Here is a 16,817-nt window from a genome sequence, read left to right as displayed (position 1 = left end):
GTCTTATTCAATAAATATTAACCTTCACATGATTAAATGTGGAAAGTAGTTGGAGCAGCAATTCAGTGGTATACTCTTCAAGATTCAAATATTCTGCAAGGATCAGTGACCGTTGTGGTTACCCTCTGGAAACACTGACCTCTTTTTGGACTATCCAATAATAAACTTCAGAAAATAGAAGAAAAAATCTGATATCACCAGATAAAGTTCATTAAATATTTCAGAGATTTTTCTGCAGTGGACAAGTAAATTTTGATGAAACTGATTTCAACACACCACAGTGCCAATGAACCAGCAGTCACTGGGCAGGTTTCTTGCCACGTCTGCTGCGGCTGTTGCTCTGATGCCAGAGGTTTGCCATGATTCGCTCCTGCCGTGTCACAGCACTGAAGTCCATGGTCTTCAACCGAGGCAGAGTAGTAATCACGTGATTCCTTCACATAGAAAAGACGCACACGTTTAGAATTGTACACTGTCATTTATGAACTCTTACGTGTCTTCGCAGAAGATCAAAACTGAATGTTGAAGAGGTTTCTTTACAAAGTTGACCTTATTGCACACATACACTATGAATTGAGATCAAATTTAATCAGAGCTGCATTGATTCATGAGGAATCAGCTCATTCGAATATGGTTTGAACCGGCAGAACCCCTTGGTGTGTGTGTGTAAGTAGTGTTGCTACGCAGACTAGGATGTGTAATATGAGCTTGATCTGCATTAAAGCACCTGTTAAAATGCTATGCATCTACATGCTTGCCAAGCATTCATGCCTCACATAGCCACACACTCACAATGTAATATAAAATAATAGTCTCTCACCCTATACCTCTGTAGTGTATGACACTATGTGGTGCTGATTTGAGTCTGTTTTTGGTTCTGCTCTTTACTCTGCAAAGTGCCAGCAGCTGTGGGTGTTGTGGTCGCTGTGTTCTCATAAAGAGCTTCGAAATAACGGCTGTAAAAGTCAGTCATCCAAACAAAAGCAGGGTTTTTTTGTGTGTGATGTGTGTTTGGGGGTACATTTTGTTGAGGTTCTTAGGAAGTCTCTACCTGTAATTTTTGTCGGCTTCTATGATATTTCCGTGTAGAGTGATGGTGTGTAGATGTGGCAGCACTCCCAGTCTCTCTACCTCTGACGGAATATAAATGCCGTTACCGTGAAGATACAACACGTGCAGTTCACGCAGCTCACTCAAAATCTGTAACACAAACACACACATATTTGCCCATACTGCAGATATTCATACATTTCATCGTTCAATTATACTGCACAAAGCATGTTTATATTGCTGCCAGTTTAACAGCGGGAAGAGAACCGAAAACTCACAGGGTCTATGTGAGTGATTTTGTTGAATGAAAGGTCGAGCCAGGCAAGCTGTAATGGCTCAGCCAGGAAGTATTTAATAGTCTTCTGGAGGCCATGAAGTTCAACAATGTTGTTGTTATTAAGACGCAGGCAGTGGCTTTGGTACTTTGACTCTGAAGTTCTCTTGATGGGCCGCAGACCACTCCTGGGTTCTTCTGTCCAGGCATCTGAGACCACAAGTAAAATAAATACAGTGAATATTTTTAACAGGGCTGATGGTTTGATTGATCTTAGACAATATCATAATTATGATGCAGTCGCTTCAGGGGCTGTAATCATGTTATAATGATAATACGGGATATAGTGTAATGTACCATAAAAAAACAAAACTTAGAGGAATATGATAGAGATGGTTCACTACCTTCCAAATTGCCGATATCATTAAAAGATAAATCCACTGGAGCTCCGAACATTTTCAACACCTGGAAAAGAGTCATACAGGTGGGTCAACACCATAGGCATTCGTACAAGTTATAATGCTTAATGTTACATTTCTAGTCAAGTATTAATCCAAACAAGCCTAGACAGTCGCAGCTCGTCAGGGGAGGCAGCGCCTCCTCAGGAATTTGAGGAGGGAGAAAGAGCTACATGTGATGACAATAAACCACCATTCAGTGTGAGATTCTATGTGTGTGTTAAATGAATAAATATAGTGCAGTTTTGTGTGAGATCAAACCAGCCATCAAAGGAAGCTTGACATGGCTTTGCCTCCCTTGGTGAAAAAATAAATACAAATAATACCCAATCAGAATTAAATCAATTGCTGTTGTCAGGTACAATTCTATAATCTCTACCATAGTAAAAAAAATGTTGAAGAGAGGCAAATTATATGATATGTTGTGTAGCCTACTAACGTTAAAGTTAGTTAAGAGATATGCCAACAATGGAGGGTCATCAGATCATCTTAATTAATTCACATAACAAATATCACATACTTACCCACAGTGTAATGTAACTTAACACCAGCTGGCTGCTCAGATCAGGTTATAAAACAACAACAACGACAACGACAACAAAAACAACAGTAAAAACCCTGGGTTGATTTGGCTACGTGTCCAAAAAACAACAAACCGTTTCCAAGGAAACGTAGAGCTACTTTATAGGATTTGTAGTTTAACTAGTTTACGAATAAATTACGCCATAGGATTAGCACACAATAAACGTTTGGTGAGCTATATTGATCGCCGTGATAGATACAAGTAGTTATTTACTATAAAATGAAAGCAAACAGGATGTGCACAACATCGTACACTGTAAGCTTACTGTACGTTTGTGGCTTGCTGGGAATCTGTTGAAATTCTCGACCGGCGCACACCGAAATTCATCTGGGTTAGGCGGAGTCTTCCAATACTCTTATTAACTGGTCGTTTGACCCACCCCGCTCAAACTTCACAGCCAAGACTGATGGTGCTGCGAACATACGACAAAAAAAATAAAATAGTAATTGTAATGTTCATGCCTGGCTACGAAGGCCGGCTGCGTTATAAAAACTATATTTTTAGCAGACCCGCCCCGCCCTCCAGACAGCACGTCCCGGCGTAAGTAACGAGCGCATTTAGTCACATGACGCCTCAGCCTTTAAACCAATCAATTCCGCCCATTTTTGTGATGCGTCGATACGTGGCAACGGATTGGCTGGTTCAATCTCCGCAGTCCTTTTTAAAAATATTGTGCGGCGTCCTCGGACTGTTTATTTCTCAGGCGTGCCTTCGTGTAGTTAGCCGAGGCACTTGCACGTATTTACACAGATCGAGTACTTACGCGGAATAATGCCCAAACTCTTCGTTTTTTAAGGTGAGTCAACGTGGATTTGAACACGTTGAGAGCGCAGCTTAGTTAGCAGATGTCCATTTGTTAGCTCGACAATGCTAGATTGTTTAGACTTTTAGTTTTTCTTCTCTCTACTAGGTGGAAATCACTTTGAGATAAAGTGTCTGCCAAGATGGCGATTAACTTGGGGGTTAAGGCTCTTCTCAGCTGGGTAAGTTGATGATAACATTAGTCATACGGTGCAAATATCTGCACTCCAGCAAGACTACATAATGTTGGCTGGTTGCTGTTGTATTGACGTGACTTTTCATACCCTCTTTAATTTTTACAGGTCAACAGCATCAAACTGTCCGACCGAGACATTGCAGTTGACGATTTACAAGATGGGATTGTCTTCCTGAAAGTAATTCATGTGCTGTAAGTGCGAACAGTGTGTCGAAATGCTGTGTGTGTGTGTGTGTGTGTGTGTGTGTTCAAAGGAAGGGTCATAGAATGTTAGCCAGAGTTACATGTCATTTTATACATTGACTTTTATACGTGACTAACCATGTTAGTGGGTTCTTCTTGAAAGATGGCCATTCGTTGGAGCAAAGCTCCCATTATCCTTCTATTTTGCCTTTGTCCTCTCTCAGGAAAAAGCAACCCAACCCCTGTTTCAGTCAGTCCATTGAAGAGCGGTTCAATGTCATCGCAAACTTCGTAGACGGTGAGTTTCTATACTTTGTTGAGCTTTTGACTTTTCATTTAATTGTTTAGGCCATATACCATTTTTATTAAAACGTGTCATAAAATCTTCAGTTTCGTCTGATGCTGGCAAATGAAGTGTTTACCCACTTTAAGTGTTTTAGAGTGATTGGAATTTCCCTCCCCTCTGCTTCCAGTGATTGTGCTACGAGAGTCTTAACATGTGTCTGTCCCATGACTGTGCTTGAAGCATGTAGAGAAAAGTGATCTTGACTTTTTCACTTGAGTATGATTATGATGACTCCAAGAAAATATGTTGTGTTTTCTTAAAATGTCTGCCAGAAAGTAATTAGTTCGCAAAGAAGTCAGAAGTTGAATATTGGTGTTTTCTGTCTATTTTATTCATCAGGAGACTGCAGATTTAATGCAGCCAAAGGCACGTCACTGCATTGGGACAACATAATAGATGGCGTCAACCTAACTGCAGAAGTTGCAAAGGTACAAGACGACAAAGCAGAAATAAGCATAAAAGCAAACGTAGATACATTTTCACTCATTGTTTGTGATATCACCAGGTGCTGTTGTTGCTCTTGTATTACGATATGATGAATGACCGCTGCACCTTGAACATGTTGGAGTGTGATGTGGAGGTAAGCATAGAGCTGGTTTTCTGATTTCCTGCTGTCTCATGTATCCACTGAGATACATGGCATTTTATTCATCATGTGTTTGCTATAATTCATTTTCTGTGCCAATTTATATTCCAACTCTTCTCTTGTAGCGTGAGATAGCAAACTTAACTGGTTCCTTTGTGATGGAGAGCGAAGGCTGTGTTTATCTGAGCCAGCGACTTGACGCCTATTTGTCAAAGAGACGTAAGTAACAACATTGTCTTCCATTTTCTTCCCTCCATAACACAAGCTTTCTGGTTTGTATTTAACATGCAAGTTGTCTCTCCACGAATTTAAGATTTGCCTGTCTCCCGTGAAATTTTTGAGCGATCAGCGACCACCTCTTCCTCCAATGTGTCGACAATCTCCTCGCTGTCAGATGACGAGTCCCCCGTATTCCACCGCACTCAGAAAATCACATTTGTGGACATGCAAACTGTAGCTTCTTCCTCAGTGAGGTATGAGTTTGGATTTTCCAACCCAGTATATATCAAATGCAAATAAGAAATAAATCCAAACTGCAGTTTCTTGAAAATAATGTTTAATGAGCGAGCATATAAAAACATTAAGCAGTCATTTTTCGATGGCATAATGTGATAATAACAACGTCTATTTGTGTAGTGTAGTTTTGGGATTTAAAAAAAATGTATCTTCTATATTTTTCTATGTTGAAACTATTACTTGTTAATGAAAACCTCTTGTTAAACTGCTTTGTATAAGCATGAAAGTAGTTTAACCCAATACGCTTTGCTTTGCTGCTTGCAGTAACTAGATTCTTTGTTTTCACACCATAACAAAAAGGCAAACTTTGTCAGGTTGCATATCATGAAAACATAAGACTAAACCTCATACACGTGTCATATGTAAGTCACTTCCTCTCCAAACTCCATGTGATGTTAGCATTTTTATTGAACTTCTTTAATTTGGCTGATCTGCTCTTCTTCCCACAGCATGTCCCCTTTGCAGGATATTATGAACACACCTAAATTTCAGATGAGGAAGATGCAACGTCAGATGGTCAAGGAGAGAGATTACCGAGACGGGTTGGAGAGGGAGCTGTCCAGCAAACTCGCGCTCATTGCACAGAAAGGTACCGCATGTAAAATCTGTCTTTTGGAATAGTTAAAACTTTGACTCATTTAATTTAATGTTTATCAAACCTAGGGTTAGCTAGATCTGTTCTGCATGATGCAATTGTCTGCCTTTTTATTTGTTTTTCTTTTATTCAAATTTAACTTAATTTTTTATTATTTTAGAGTCTCACATTAACCAGTTGCAGTATCGTCTGGATAAGCTGAAAGAAGAGCAAGGTGATCAGGAGCAGGTTTCCAGGGAAGAAATGATTGATCTTGAGACCAAGAATGATACGTAAGTACACTAGACAAGAGCTAACAAAATTTTTGAAAAGTTTTTGTTTTTACTTTTAACTGTTAAAAATATACCCTGTTTATTAATGTAGGGCCAATAATGACACCTTAAAACTGAGAAATGTATGAACATTTACAGATAGTGATACTTTCCCAAATTCTGTCCCCGAAGCTTGCATCCTATGAACAAAGAAATATTTTGTTCAGGATACAGCAAAGTTTGGCCATGCTGTATGAATTGGAAGCAAAGTTGTATACTTATTGCAGGTCCATCATGCTCTTATATAGCATGTGTCATGCATTCATCAAAGTAATATCATTTGTAACAAGTCTCACATTTTGTATGCAAAACAAAACATTTTTTACATACCTAAACATGTACATAAAATTAAGAGTTTGGTAGAAAAATGGTTGAAGTAATTGATTTTCTTTTTTTAAGGCTACAAATGCGTCTTAATGAGATGTTGAAGCAAAATAAAGACCTCAAGAGTACGTCCTCACTTACGGAGCGTAAAGTGGATGACCTTACTGAAGAAAATGGTGTACTCTCTTCTCGGGTAATGAAACTGTCAAACTTTATGAAATGTAATCTTGCTGTTAATCTTTGACTAATTACTTGCGAGGGTAATAATGGCATGTTGTGTATGTTGTATTGGGTCTTTGAATTTGACGGAATTGGCCTGAAAGGTTCTTTTGAAGACCTTAAAGTTGATATTTAAGAATGTGTGGGAAAACCAGACGTGTCTATGACGAGATCAAAACCTTCGCTGGATTCAGACTGTAATGTCTTGATTTTCATATTTTCCAGATGAGAGCAGTGTGCTCTCAGCTGGCCATCTTCGAGGCAGAAGTCGGCAGGCTGACAGAGACCCAAGCATCAGCTCAGCAGGAGTGGCAAAGCACAACAAGCCACCTACAGACAGAGCTCAACCAAGCTACTGCTCAAAAGGTAGCACATATTTTTCCAACAGAAGTGGTTTAGAAACTCTTTGATTTACACCTTTTTAAGTCATTCAAACGAGTCATATGATATACAACCATATTATGTTATTTTTCATGCTGGCCTGGAAGGCTCTTATTTCAAAACAACATGGATTACTTGTCATGTAATATCAATCTCTCTTTCCTTGTTGTGAAAAACATTAATGTGCAGGGATATCCCAGTACTCTTAATTGCTGACTTGGTCTGTCAGGTTGACATTATTTTGACTTTCATGGACAAAATGAAAAGGGATTCTACCCGAAGGAGTTGTAGTTTATTCTGCTTTACTTGTTTTTTTCTCAGGAGCTTCTGACTGAACAAATTCAGATCCTGCATGGAAAGATTTCCTGTTTGGAGGATGAAATAAGAAAGATCACTGAGGAAGAAGTAGGAGAGAATATGGGGCCTGTAATGGAGGTAAAGTAAATACTTCTATGTAAAAGCTAACATTATCATCGTTATATTGTGATTGTTAATCTGATAATCAAATATATAGTCTGCATTTTCTAAAAGAAATTCTGTTTCTTGTCGTCTTTTCTCAAATTGCCAGAGAGAAATGGTGGAGACCGAGATCACTGGTTTGAAGAATGAGCTAGAGAGCACATTTTGTACTCTGAAAAAGGCTGAGGTAGAGATTCAGACCAAAACGCGTCAGCTGGCTGAATACCAACAAGAAATTACTCAACAGAAAGAGCTCCTGAAGCAACAACAATCCCAAACAGAGGAAATGATTCAAGCAAAGGATGAAATTTTGGACAATTTGCAAAAGGAGATCACTGAGCAGAGAGCAGTCCTTCAACGAGAGATCCAGGATCTCGAGCTTCAGCTTGAACAGGTTGAGCAGCAGAAAACGGAGCAGGCAACCAGACTTCAACAGCATATTGCTCAGTTTGAACAAGAAATTAAAAAATTAAAAGAAATTAAGAAAGAGAAAGAAGACGTTCTCCACCAGACTGAAGAAAGGGTGAAAGATCTCGAAACAAAGTTATCTGCTGCCAGTGCCCTCTTGGCTAATAAAGACCAACAAATTACCAGTCTCAAAGAAGAAGTCCATGTCCTTACAGACGAAGCCCAAAAAATCAAAGATGAAATTCGAGCTAAAGAGGAAATGCTTGCTGACGTACTTCTAGAGAAGGCTCATGAGCAAGAACTTCTTCATGATAAAATCCAGTCCTTAACAACCCAAGTGGTAGACCTTAACACATCACTGAAACAGGCTGAGCAGGAAATTCAACTCAAGCAAGACCTACTGGCTAAATCCCAACAAGAGAATATCCAGCAAAGGGAGGTACTCCGACAGCAGGTAGCAAGCTGTGGAGAGGAGGCCCAAAAACTAAATGCAGAGATACAGGTCAAAAATGAGCAACTTGTTACGTTGAAGAATGACAGCTCTCAACAGTCTGCATTGCTGGAGCAAGAGCTAAAAGGTCTGAGAAACCAAGTAGAAAGTCTGAAAGACTCTCTCAGAAAGTCTGCGGAACAAGTTCAGGCCCAGTTAGTTATAATTGACAAGCAGGAGCAGGAGAGTTCTCATCAGAAGGAGCTTCTGAAGCAAAAGCTCTCTGCTTCTGAAGACAGGGTGAGGAGCATGAGTGTGGAGATCCAAGCTGAAGAGGAACAGATGAACATGTTAAAGAATCAAAGTTCACAGCAGTCAGAATTACTTCATCAAGAGATAGGAGATTTGAAGAAACAGGTGGAGTGTCTTAGTGTCTCACTGACGTCTGCTGAGGAGAATTTGCAATCCAAGGAGAGTCTGTTTGCCAAACAGCAACAACAGAATTCTCAGAACATGGAGGCACTACAGGCACAGATGGTAGCTTCTCAAGATGAGGTGAAGAGGCTAAATGCAGAGATTCACACCAAAGAGGAACAGTTGGCTCAGCTAAAGACTGAGACTTCTACTCACTGTGAATTGCTCCAGCAGGAGATTGAAGGGCTGAATAAGCAAATAGAAAGCATGAACATTTCTCTCGAGATCACCAAAGACCAGGTTAAAGCCAAAGAAGAGTTGATTGCCAAGCAGGAGCAGGAAAGCACTTCGCAGATTGAGGCACTTACAAAGCACAGCGCAGTCCTTGAGGACAAAGTAAATCAGCTGAGGGAGGAGATCCACACTAAAGAGGGTGAGGTAGATGCGTTAAAGGTTGAGAGCTGCAAGGAATCAGTAGAACTACAAAATGAGATTCAAACTCTGAAGGATCAAGTGGAAAGTTTGAGCGAAGCACTGAAGACTGCAACAGAGCAGGTTCATGATAAAGAAAACCTGCTGGCTCAGAAGGAATTGGAGATTTCACAAGGAAAAGATACATTTCAAAACCTGATGGCAACCTCTGAAAAGGAGTTGAGAGGGCTTAGGGAGCAGATCCAGGCTAAAGAGGATCAACTGCTCCAACAAAAAAAAGAGGGCTCCATACATTCTGACATGCTACAGGAAGAGATCCGATGTCTAAAAACCCAACTAGATAGTCTGGTTGACTCTCTCACAAAGGCTGAGGAGAAGGTTAAGACCCAGCTAGTTATGCTTAACAAGCAGGAGCAAGAGAGTTGTCATCAGAAGGAGCTTCTGCAGCAACAACTGTTGACTTCTGAAGATCAGGTGAGGAGGATGAAGGAGGAGATGCAAGCCAAAGAGGAACAGATGATCCTGCTGAGGACTGACGGCTCAGAGCAGTCGGGTTTGCTAAATCAAGAGATCCAAAGTTTAAAGGAACAGGTGGAGACTCTTGGTTCCTCACTGAGCAAGGTTGAGGGAGATATGCAATCCAAGGAAGATCTGTTGACTCGACGTGGAGAAGAGATTCAGAAGCTTAAAAAATGTCAGAATGAGAAAGAGAGTCTCCTCCTCCAGACTGAAGAAAAGATTAAGATCCTTCAAACAGAATTGTCTGCCGTTAACACACTTGTAGCTGATAAAGACCAAAATCTCAACACCCTCCGAGAGGAGGTGGCTACCCAAGGTAACTTGGTACTACAAGCAAGAGAGGAAGCTGAAGCCAAAGAGAAAATTTTGGCTGAGATAAGAGAGGAGAGCTCTAAACAGACAGATGCTCTTCAAAACGAGATCCAGGATCTGAAGGGGGAAGTGGAAAGTTTGGGTGAAACACTGAAGACTGCAACAGAGCAGGTTCAGGATAAAGAAAACCTGCTGGCTCAGAAGGAATTGAAGATTTCTCAGGGAAAAGATGAATTTCAAAACCTGATTGCGACTTCTGAAGAGGAGGTGAGAGGGCTTAGGGAGCACATCAAGGCTGAAGAGGATAAGCTGGTTCAACTAAAAAAAGAGAGCTCCATACATTCTGACATGCTACAGGAAGAGATCCGATGTCTAAAAACCCAACTAGATAGTCTGGTTGACTCTCTCACAAAGGCTGAGGAGAAGGTTAAGAACCAGCTAGTTATGCTTAACAAGCAGGAGCAGGAAAGTTGTCATCAGAAGGAGCTTCTGCAGCAACAACTGTTGACTTCTGAAGATCAGGTGAGGAGAATGAAGGAGGAGATGCAAGCCAAAGAGGAACAGATGATCCTGCTGAGGACTGACGGCTCAGAGCAGTCGGGTTTGCTAAATCAAGAGATCCAAAGTTTAAAGGAACAGGTGGAGACTCTTGGTTCCTCACTGAGCAAGGTTGAGGAAGATATGCAATCCAAGGAAGATCTGTTGACTCGACGTGGAGAAGAGATTCAGAAGCTTAAAGAATGTCAGAATGAAAAAGAGAGTCTCCTCCTCCAGACTGAAGAGAAGATTAAGATCCTTCAAACAGAATTGTCTGCCGTTAACACACTTGTAGCCGATAAAGACCAAAATCTCAACACCCTCCGAGAGGAGGTGGCTACCCAAGGTAACTTGGTACTACAAGCAAGAGAGGAAGCTGAAGCCAATGAGAGAATTCTGGCTGAGATAAAAGAGGAGAGCTCCAAACAGAAGGATGTTCTTCAAAACGAGATCCGGGATCTGAAGGGGGAAGTGAAAAACATTTGTGTAAAACTTCTGGCTAAGGAGCAAATGTTGCTTAAAACTCAACAGGTGTCTTCTCAGCAGATTGACCTCCTCCAGCGGCAGCTTGTCTCAGTAAATGCTGATTTGAGCCAACACAAAGAGGCACATGCTGCAGACCTCAGACTGAAAGAGGATGCGCAGGAGTTGCAGGTTGCTACTCTCAGGGACAAAGAGGCTATTTTTCAGGAAAAAGAAGTACTCATGGCCAGGATACATCAGGCAGAAAATGATCATAAAGCTCTCGAGACACAACTCAAAGCTGTCGCCTTTGAGCAGGAGAGACTTGCTCAAGCTAAGCAGGCTGTAGAGAGAGAGAACACAGCCTCTCGTAAACTGGAATCTGCACTTGAGCATGAGCTGGAGGTGTTAAAATCGGAGAAAGTGCAACTCTTGAAAGAGAACAAAAAAGCTGAAGGAATTGAGGCACTAAAGAGAGACCTGCAGGAACAGCTCTCAGCTAAATCGGAGGCTGCAGAACACTACAAGTCACAGGTTGGTCAAAGCCTCAAACACAACACCAAACATGAAGCATCTTCACTAAATGTCAATTATTTTTTTTACAGTGTAATGGTTGATTAAGATCCTCAACTTTCTTCCAATTTTAAATAACCACAACATCAATTGATTTTGTATCCTACACCAGAGTGTCATGTTCCTTGTCTGTTTGTTCTTAGACACCAATACGAACATAATTGATTTATAATCTCAATGCCACAGATGGAGAAAGCAGTGAGTCATTACAATAGCGGGAGGCTGCTTCTCCAGGAATGCCAACAGGAGGTGGCTGAACTCAAGCATTCCATAGAGGTCAAAGAGAGTGAAGCAAAGACAATTGCCACGGAGAATAAGCTGCTTCAACTGGATCTGGAGAGAGCCCAAACCAATGAGACAAAGCTTTTAGAAATGGTGGCCAGTTTGAAGGCAAAGGTTGGTATTGTATTTTGAAACACGAACACATTCTCTCGACGGTTAGACAAAAATACTGCCTCTACAGTAACTGTATTAAAAAAAAAAGGTAAACTTTTAGAGGTCCTGGACAGCACATTTTCCCCACATTTAACCCTGATCTCACCTACATATTTCTACCTTCAGTTGGCCTTTGCTGACCATAAACTACAGGTGCAGAATACGATTCATGATGAAGAAGGAAGTGCAACGGAATTGTGTTACTTGGACGTTCCCAAGGCACACTCAAGCATTCACACCAGGGTGAAGAGGACTATAAGCTCTGACAGCCTGGACCAGAGCAGCCTGGAAGACTCACTGAACATCACAAGGTAGTGTTCCTCCCAGATCAACAGCATTTGCACCTGGAAACCCATTATGCCTGCAGTTATCTCATACTGTGATAAAGGGACTCTGTGTTGTGCTAATAAACGGTCATATAGGATCAGTTTTAGTCGCCTTTATAGCTCCACCCCTTCTCTAAAGGGATACTTTGTGGTTTAAAACTGCTCAAAACATATTTCATATTTCTTCAAAAATTGGTCAAGTTGAATCAGAATTGAAAATGCAAAATCTGCATGTTCTATGAAATTAAAAAAATCAAAAATTTTCGCCAAGCCATCCCCTACGCTTCATCTATCTGAGCTGGGGTTTTAAAAAATATTAAGATAAAATGTATTTTATTTTCTCCGCCTAACAGTGGTATTCCCATTGTTGTAATGACATCTTTGAAAGTAAGCCATTTAACTTACCCTTTTTTTCAACAACGTAAACATGGAAGACAAAACTTTGGAAGAAACAAAATCCACAATGTCTTGAATCTTAGGCACAGGGGGAATCTGTTGTGATCATAATCTTGCGCAATCCTACTCTTTTCAGGAAACCTTTAGCACCCGGTGAATCGAGCACACCACTTGTTCGAAGTTCAGAGCGCTTGGCAGCCAAGCGACGGGTCCTGGAGACAGAGTCACTGGAATCACTCTACTTCACACCTATAAACACCAGACAGAACAACAGGTATGTTCATGTCATATTATTCCACAGAATAGTGTGTGTAGGTGTGCACAACTGTAGATCGTTGTCTTTGCAAATTGCTAAAGTTTACTCCATCATTCAGTATATCCATCCATCCATTACTTACACCGCTTTATCCTTTAAGGGTCGTGGGAAAGCTGGAGCCAATCCCAGCTGATATTGGGCGAGAGGCAGGGTACACCCTGGACAGGTCTAATTTCAGTATAGCCAATCCAAATAATGTGAGTAATGCCACTTTCTACAGTCTGGCCTCTGCTGGCTCCCAACCAAACCTCTCCAGTGCGCACTCTGCTCAACCTCAGTCCACGGAGCTGTTCAGAACAAACGACTCTGCCAGCGACCAACTCATCGGTCTTCCAGGGTACAGACGGAGCACCATCCATTCACAGAGTAAGTAAATACCTGGCTGAGTTAACGGCAGGTTGTACTAAAAAGGCTGGAAAGAAGTTAAACGGTGTGCAGGGTTGGAACCAATAAGGGTCCACAAAGATTTATTATTATTATTTAATTTTTTCAGCTGCTACATGGACCAAGGGCAGTAATTAACGATTATTTTCATTACTGATTAAACTGACAACTACTTGCCTTTAGTCTATAAAAAATATGAAAAAATGTGAAAAGTAGAGATCAAAGTGATGGCATCAAATGACTCTCCTCCATGAGATTTTTTAAATGTAAATTTAACTCTTAACTACTTCCCCCCCCAAATCCTTGTCTTCAGCCACTAGTACATTTTGCGTTGGTGCAGAGAACGAGCCAGATGGCGGCCCCGATGATTGGATCAGGATTGCTGAGCTGCAGGCCAGGAACAAGGCCTGTCTCCCTCATCTGAAGAGCAGCTACCCTGTGGAGTCAGAGGTGAGGAGGGAGGGACAGTGAACGCACAGAGCATACAGATGTACATACACTTAAAAGATGTATCTGACTCATGGTCAAAACAGGGATGAATATGGAAATTTAATGCACAAGCAATTGTGACACAACAGCAGAAATGGTGATACTGACTAAAATCCTATTATCCAGAACGAGAGGACCGATCTTTTTCGACTGCATTCTTTCCCTAATCGATTCATGATCCCTCTCTTCGTTTCTCCAGACTGGCCATGGCGGTGTGCTCATTTTCACCGATGAAGAAGTCCGCACAGGCGACCCAACTGACACAATCCGCCGGGCATCCACGATGCCTGGTCAGCTGCAAGACTCTCTCGTCTCCCATCGTCACTCTCTCATGATGGGACAGTCCGGTGCTGCGGTCAGCACTCGTTCTCATCGTCTGTCCCTGATGCCCGGCCAGCTGCCGTCAAAAACCGCCAGTGCCTCTCAGCTGAGGAGCCCAAAAGGCACAAAGCGTTCTTCGTCTACATTGTCTCTATATCAAACTTCACCTGAGGTTGGTTTGCATTAGTATGCACAGAAATATTCTGTTACATTGTGTGACTTAATGTTTTGTGTATTTCACCTTTATTTTATTTCAAATTTAATGTTTTTCCTAGATGATTTTTCTGTCATTTATGTTCATGTATAATTTAATTATACATGAATAAATTATTATTTTGAAACTTATTTTTAATATATATATATATATATATATGTTTTTTCATAGTCTTTGTTCGACTGAATTATCCTGAAAAAATAAAATGTCTGTCAATACTCCAGCCATAATTTATAATGTACTTGTAAGAAAGTAACTGAACAGTCACACGATTGAAAAAAAAAAATGCAAATGTAATTAATTAAAAAAAAAAGCAGATTTCATATATTTTAAATCCTGAAACTATTTGTCTATTTTCCACATTTGTTTTTGTCTCAATCTTGACAGAAAAAGGTGAAGGCCAGCTGCTTTCCCCGTCCCCTCACTCCCAAAAACAAGAACGTGAACAGTGGATCTTCCAGCTCTCGCTTTCACCCTGTACTCAGTCCAGTGAGTGTAATACGCACACACAACTAATTTCTACTCATGTTGTCATGGAACACCATTGTACCTACTATGTCCTGCATGCTTCTCTAACGGTTACACTTGCATCACTTTCTCAGGCTGATCGCAGGCAGTCTATGGTGTTCACTATTGACAACACTCCTAAAAAGACCAACTATCTGAAGAAAGGGCTGAACAAACTGCGCACGTCCACCTCCACCTCCACCTCTGTCCTTTCAGGGGATTCTCATACTGGCGTAGGACGAGCCGGCAGAGCCAGCAACTTCAAGTCACCCCAGGTGACAGGTAAAGGACAGAGGAAGTCTCCACAAACAGCCAGAAAGACTGGAAAGTCTCCTGGACTTACGGCTAGTGCTCGCAAGGTAAACACACAGACAAATCCATTCAGGGTTTTATAGAGCACACTTAAATGATAACGTTTAACGTAGTTTATGGAGTTTTCTGTCTGAACGGAACTTGATTTGATAATGCCAGCGTGCTGCTTATTATGTGGTGGCCAGGGCAGGAACATGTGCTTGAATTGAGTGCAGCAGGTATGATAAATAATCTCTCAGCTGACAGTCAAACTGAGGCAGGTAGTAGTAATGCTCTGCCCGCGTTTTGTTTCGTGCTTTAACAGCTTTTAACCAAAACTTTATTTCAATCTTTTCATAGCTGCACTATTAAGATTTTGCTTCCATTGTTTTTAACTTTTTCAATTTACTAATATAGATAATAATAATTAAACCACTGCTAATCCATCAAGAGCTTTAAATGTGATCTCTAAAATCCTCTCTGACTGTGAACGTCACATGAACCTGTCTGAGTGACACATTACTGCCCCCTGTTGGGAGCAGACGTGTATACCATGTTACACCTTTATGAAACGAGTTTTATTGCCACACTATTGGATTGGATTGTCCACGTGTCACTAATAAACTGGAAATGTTGTTTGTATAATTATTACAAAGGGAAATATGTGCTCAGCCATTGCATCTCAGTAACTGCTGAATTTGAAAAATGTTTTCAGAAGACTGTGTCTATATTTGGAGAAAACCTTGCTGGAGGTTGGAAAAGGTCAATAAAAGCAATTTTGATTTAGTTAATTGGGATTTGGTGCTCATGACGGTGTTTATTAGAAACTGGTTGTTGGTTCTCACATTGTGGCAAAAAAACTCACGTTGGTTGTTTTTCTACTGTATCAACTAATTGGGTGTCCACCTTTTGTCCTCCATGTTAAAGACTTATAACATCAACCTTTACTGAATGTCATATTCACATTGTTTTTAAATGTGTTCCTTTGTGAGCTCTGGTTTCAGCTACTTTTTTTAATCTTTTTTTCATTTTTTTTATTCCACAGATAATGAGGAGAATGAAGGTGTGAGGACTGGTCACCAATTTGGTTTTATGATCTTCTACTTACATACTTTACTTTTTTTCTAATTGTTGTTGTTTTTAAAATCATTTGTCAATCCATCTTTTATCCTTTCTGTATTATATTTACATGTTTCTTAATAAACTAGATATTGAAAAGCCTGTCCGCAGAGTACTTACCGGCTCTCAGGGTTTAGTCTAAGGCTCTGAGTGCAGCTCATGGATGATCCAGGTAATCTTGGAGGATGGACCAACTTTTTATTTTGAAGGCAGGTTCATATTTTGTGAAATATCTTACAAGACATCCAAATATTCAAAAAACACCATAGAAAGCAACAGTCTTTTGCCAAGTGCTGTGTATTAACCCACCACTAGCTCAAGGAATGTCATTGTCTCAGCTCAATCATTCACCATTTTTAGTGATTCAAAATGATATTTTAATGATACCAAAAGCAACACACTCCTGCCGACAACTTCATAGTACTAGGAATACTTGGCTTAACCTAATGCAGTCTAATGCAGCGTTACTGTCGAGGTGTCTGACAGCTTTGGTGCATGGAGACAGGGAGAAAGTCTGAAGTGGCCCAGACTCCAGCAAAACTATATACAAAAACTTTATTGTCGGACTGATGTGTTTTGGCCCGTGACCTAAATCAGGTTCACGAAAAGCTGCAGTTTCTAACATTCATTTTCTACATTACAGCTGGAGA

The 16,817-nt window shown here is 40.7% G+C and overlaps 2 protein-coding genes across 7 annotated transcripts; one reads left to right on the top strand and one right to left on the bottom strand.

Moving 5' to 3' along the window:
* Nucleotides 1–175: 175 nt before the first annotated feature.
* lrrc51 (leucine rich repeat containing 51) lies at nucleotides 176–2,864 on the bottom strand. 4 transcript variants are annotated; one of them, XM_035623022.2, is made up of 6 exons: nucleotides 2,631–2,864; nucleotides 2,307–2,337; nucleotides 1,729–1,789; nucleotides 1,329–1,534; nucleotides 1,052–1,200; nucleotides 176–434 (listed from the first exon to the last, which is right to left on the bottom strand). In XM_035623022.2, exons 1-6 carry the CDS (start codon nucleotides 2,690–2,692, stop codon nucleotides 299–301), a joined length of 645 nt encoding a protein of 214 aa, XP_035478915.1. In that variant the 5' UTR covers nucleotides 2,693–2,864; the 3' UTR covers nucleotides 176–298. The 4 variants fall into 4 exon arrangements, with proteins under 4 accessions (XP_035478915.1, XP_035478916.1, XP_035478918.1 ...); XM_035623023.2 differs by lacking the exon at nucleotides 2,307–2,337 and having other exon boundaries at nucleotides 2,636–2,863; XM_035623025.2 differs by lacking the exon at nucleotides 2,307–2,337 and having other exon boundaries at nucleotides 2,631–2,859.
* A 160-nt stretch (nucleotides 2,865–3,024) lies between these two features.
* On the top strand, nucleotides 3,025–16,269 carry numa1 (nuclear mitotic apparatus protein 1). Of its 3 annotated transcripts, XM_035622253.2 has the most exons (24): nucleotides 3,025–3,161; nucleotides 3,276–3,348; nucleotides 3,469–3,554; nucleotides 3,770–3,843; nucleotides 4,231–4,319; nucleotides 4,397–4,471; nucleotides 4,603–4,696; nucleotides 4,791–4,950; nucleotides 5,443–5,582; nucleotides 5,749–5,860; nucleotides 6,299–6,416; nucleotides 6,668–6,808; nucleotides 7,145–7,258; nucleotides 7,392–11,330; nucleotides 11,556–11,765; nucleotides 11,931–12,115; nucleotides 12,663–12,800; nucleotides 12,943–13,039; nucleotides 13,121–13,208; nucleotides 13,540–13,676; nucleotides 13,915–14,208; nucleotides 14,638–14,739; nucleotides 14,853–15,116; nucleotides 16,094–16,269. In XM_035622253.2, the coding sequence occupies exons 2-24, from the start codon at nucleotides 3,310–3,312 to the stop codon at nucleotides 16,115–16,117; spliced, it is 6,720 nt and encodes a 2,239-aa protein (XP_035478146.2). In that variant the 5' UTR covers nucleotides 3,025–3,161; nucleotides 3,276–3,309; the 3' UTR covers nucleotides 16,118–16,269. The 3 variants fall into 3 exon arrangements, with proteins under 3 accessions (XP_035478146.2, XP_035478148.2, XP_047191414.1); XM_035622255.2 differs by lacking the exon at nucleotides 12,943–13,039 and having other exon boundaries at nucleotides 13,063–13,208; XM_047335458.1 differs by having other exon boundaries at nucleotides 12,943–13,208.
* The last annotated feature ends 548 nt before the right edge of the window (nucleotides 16,270–16,817 follow it).

Source organism: Scophthalmus maximus, chromosome 11, assembly GCF_022379125.1.
Source record: "Scophthalmus maximus strain ysfricsl-2021 chromosome 11, ASM2237912v1, whole genome shotgun sequence".
NCBI lineage: Eukaryota > Metazoa > Chordata > Actinopteri > Pleuronectiformes > Scophthalmidae > Scophthalmus > Scophthalmus maximus.
The sequence above is the reverse complement of the archived record's forward strand: the minus strand, read 5'-3'. Positions and strand labels throughout refer to the sequence as shown.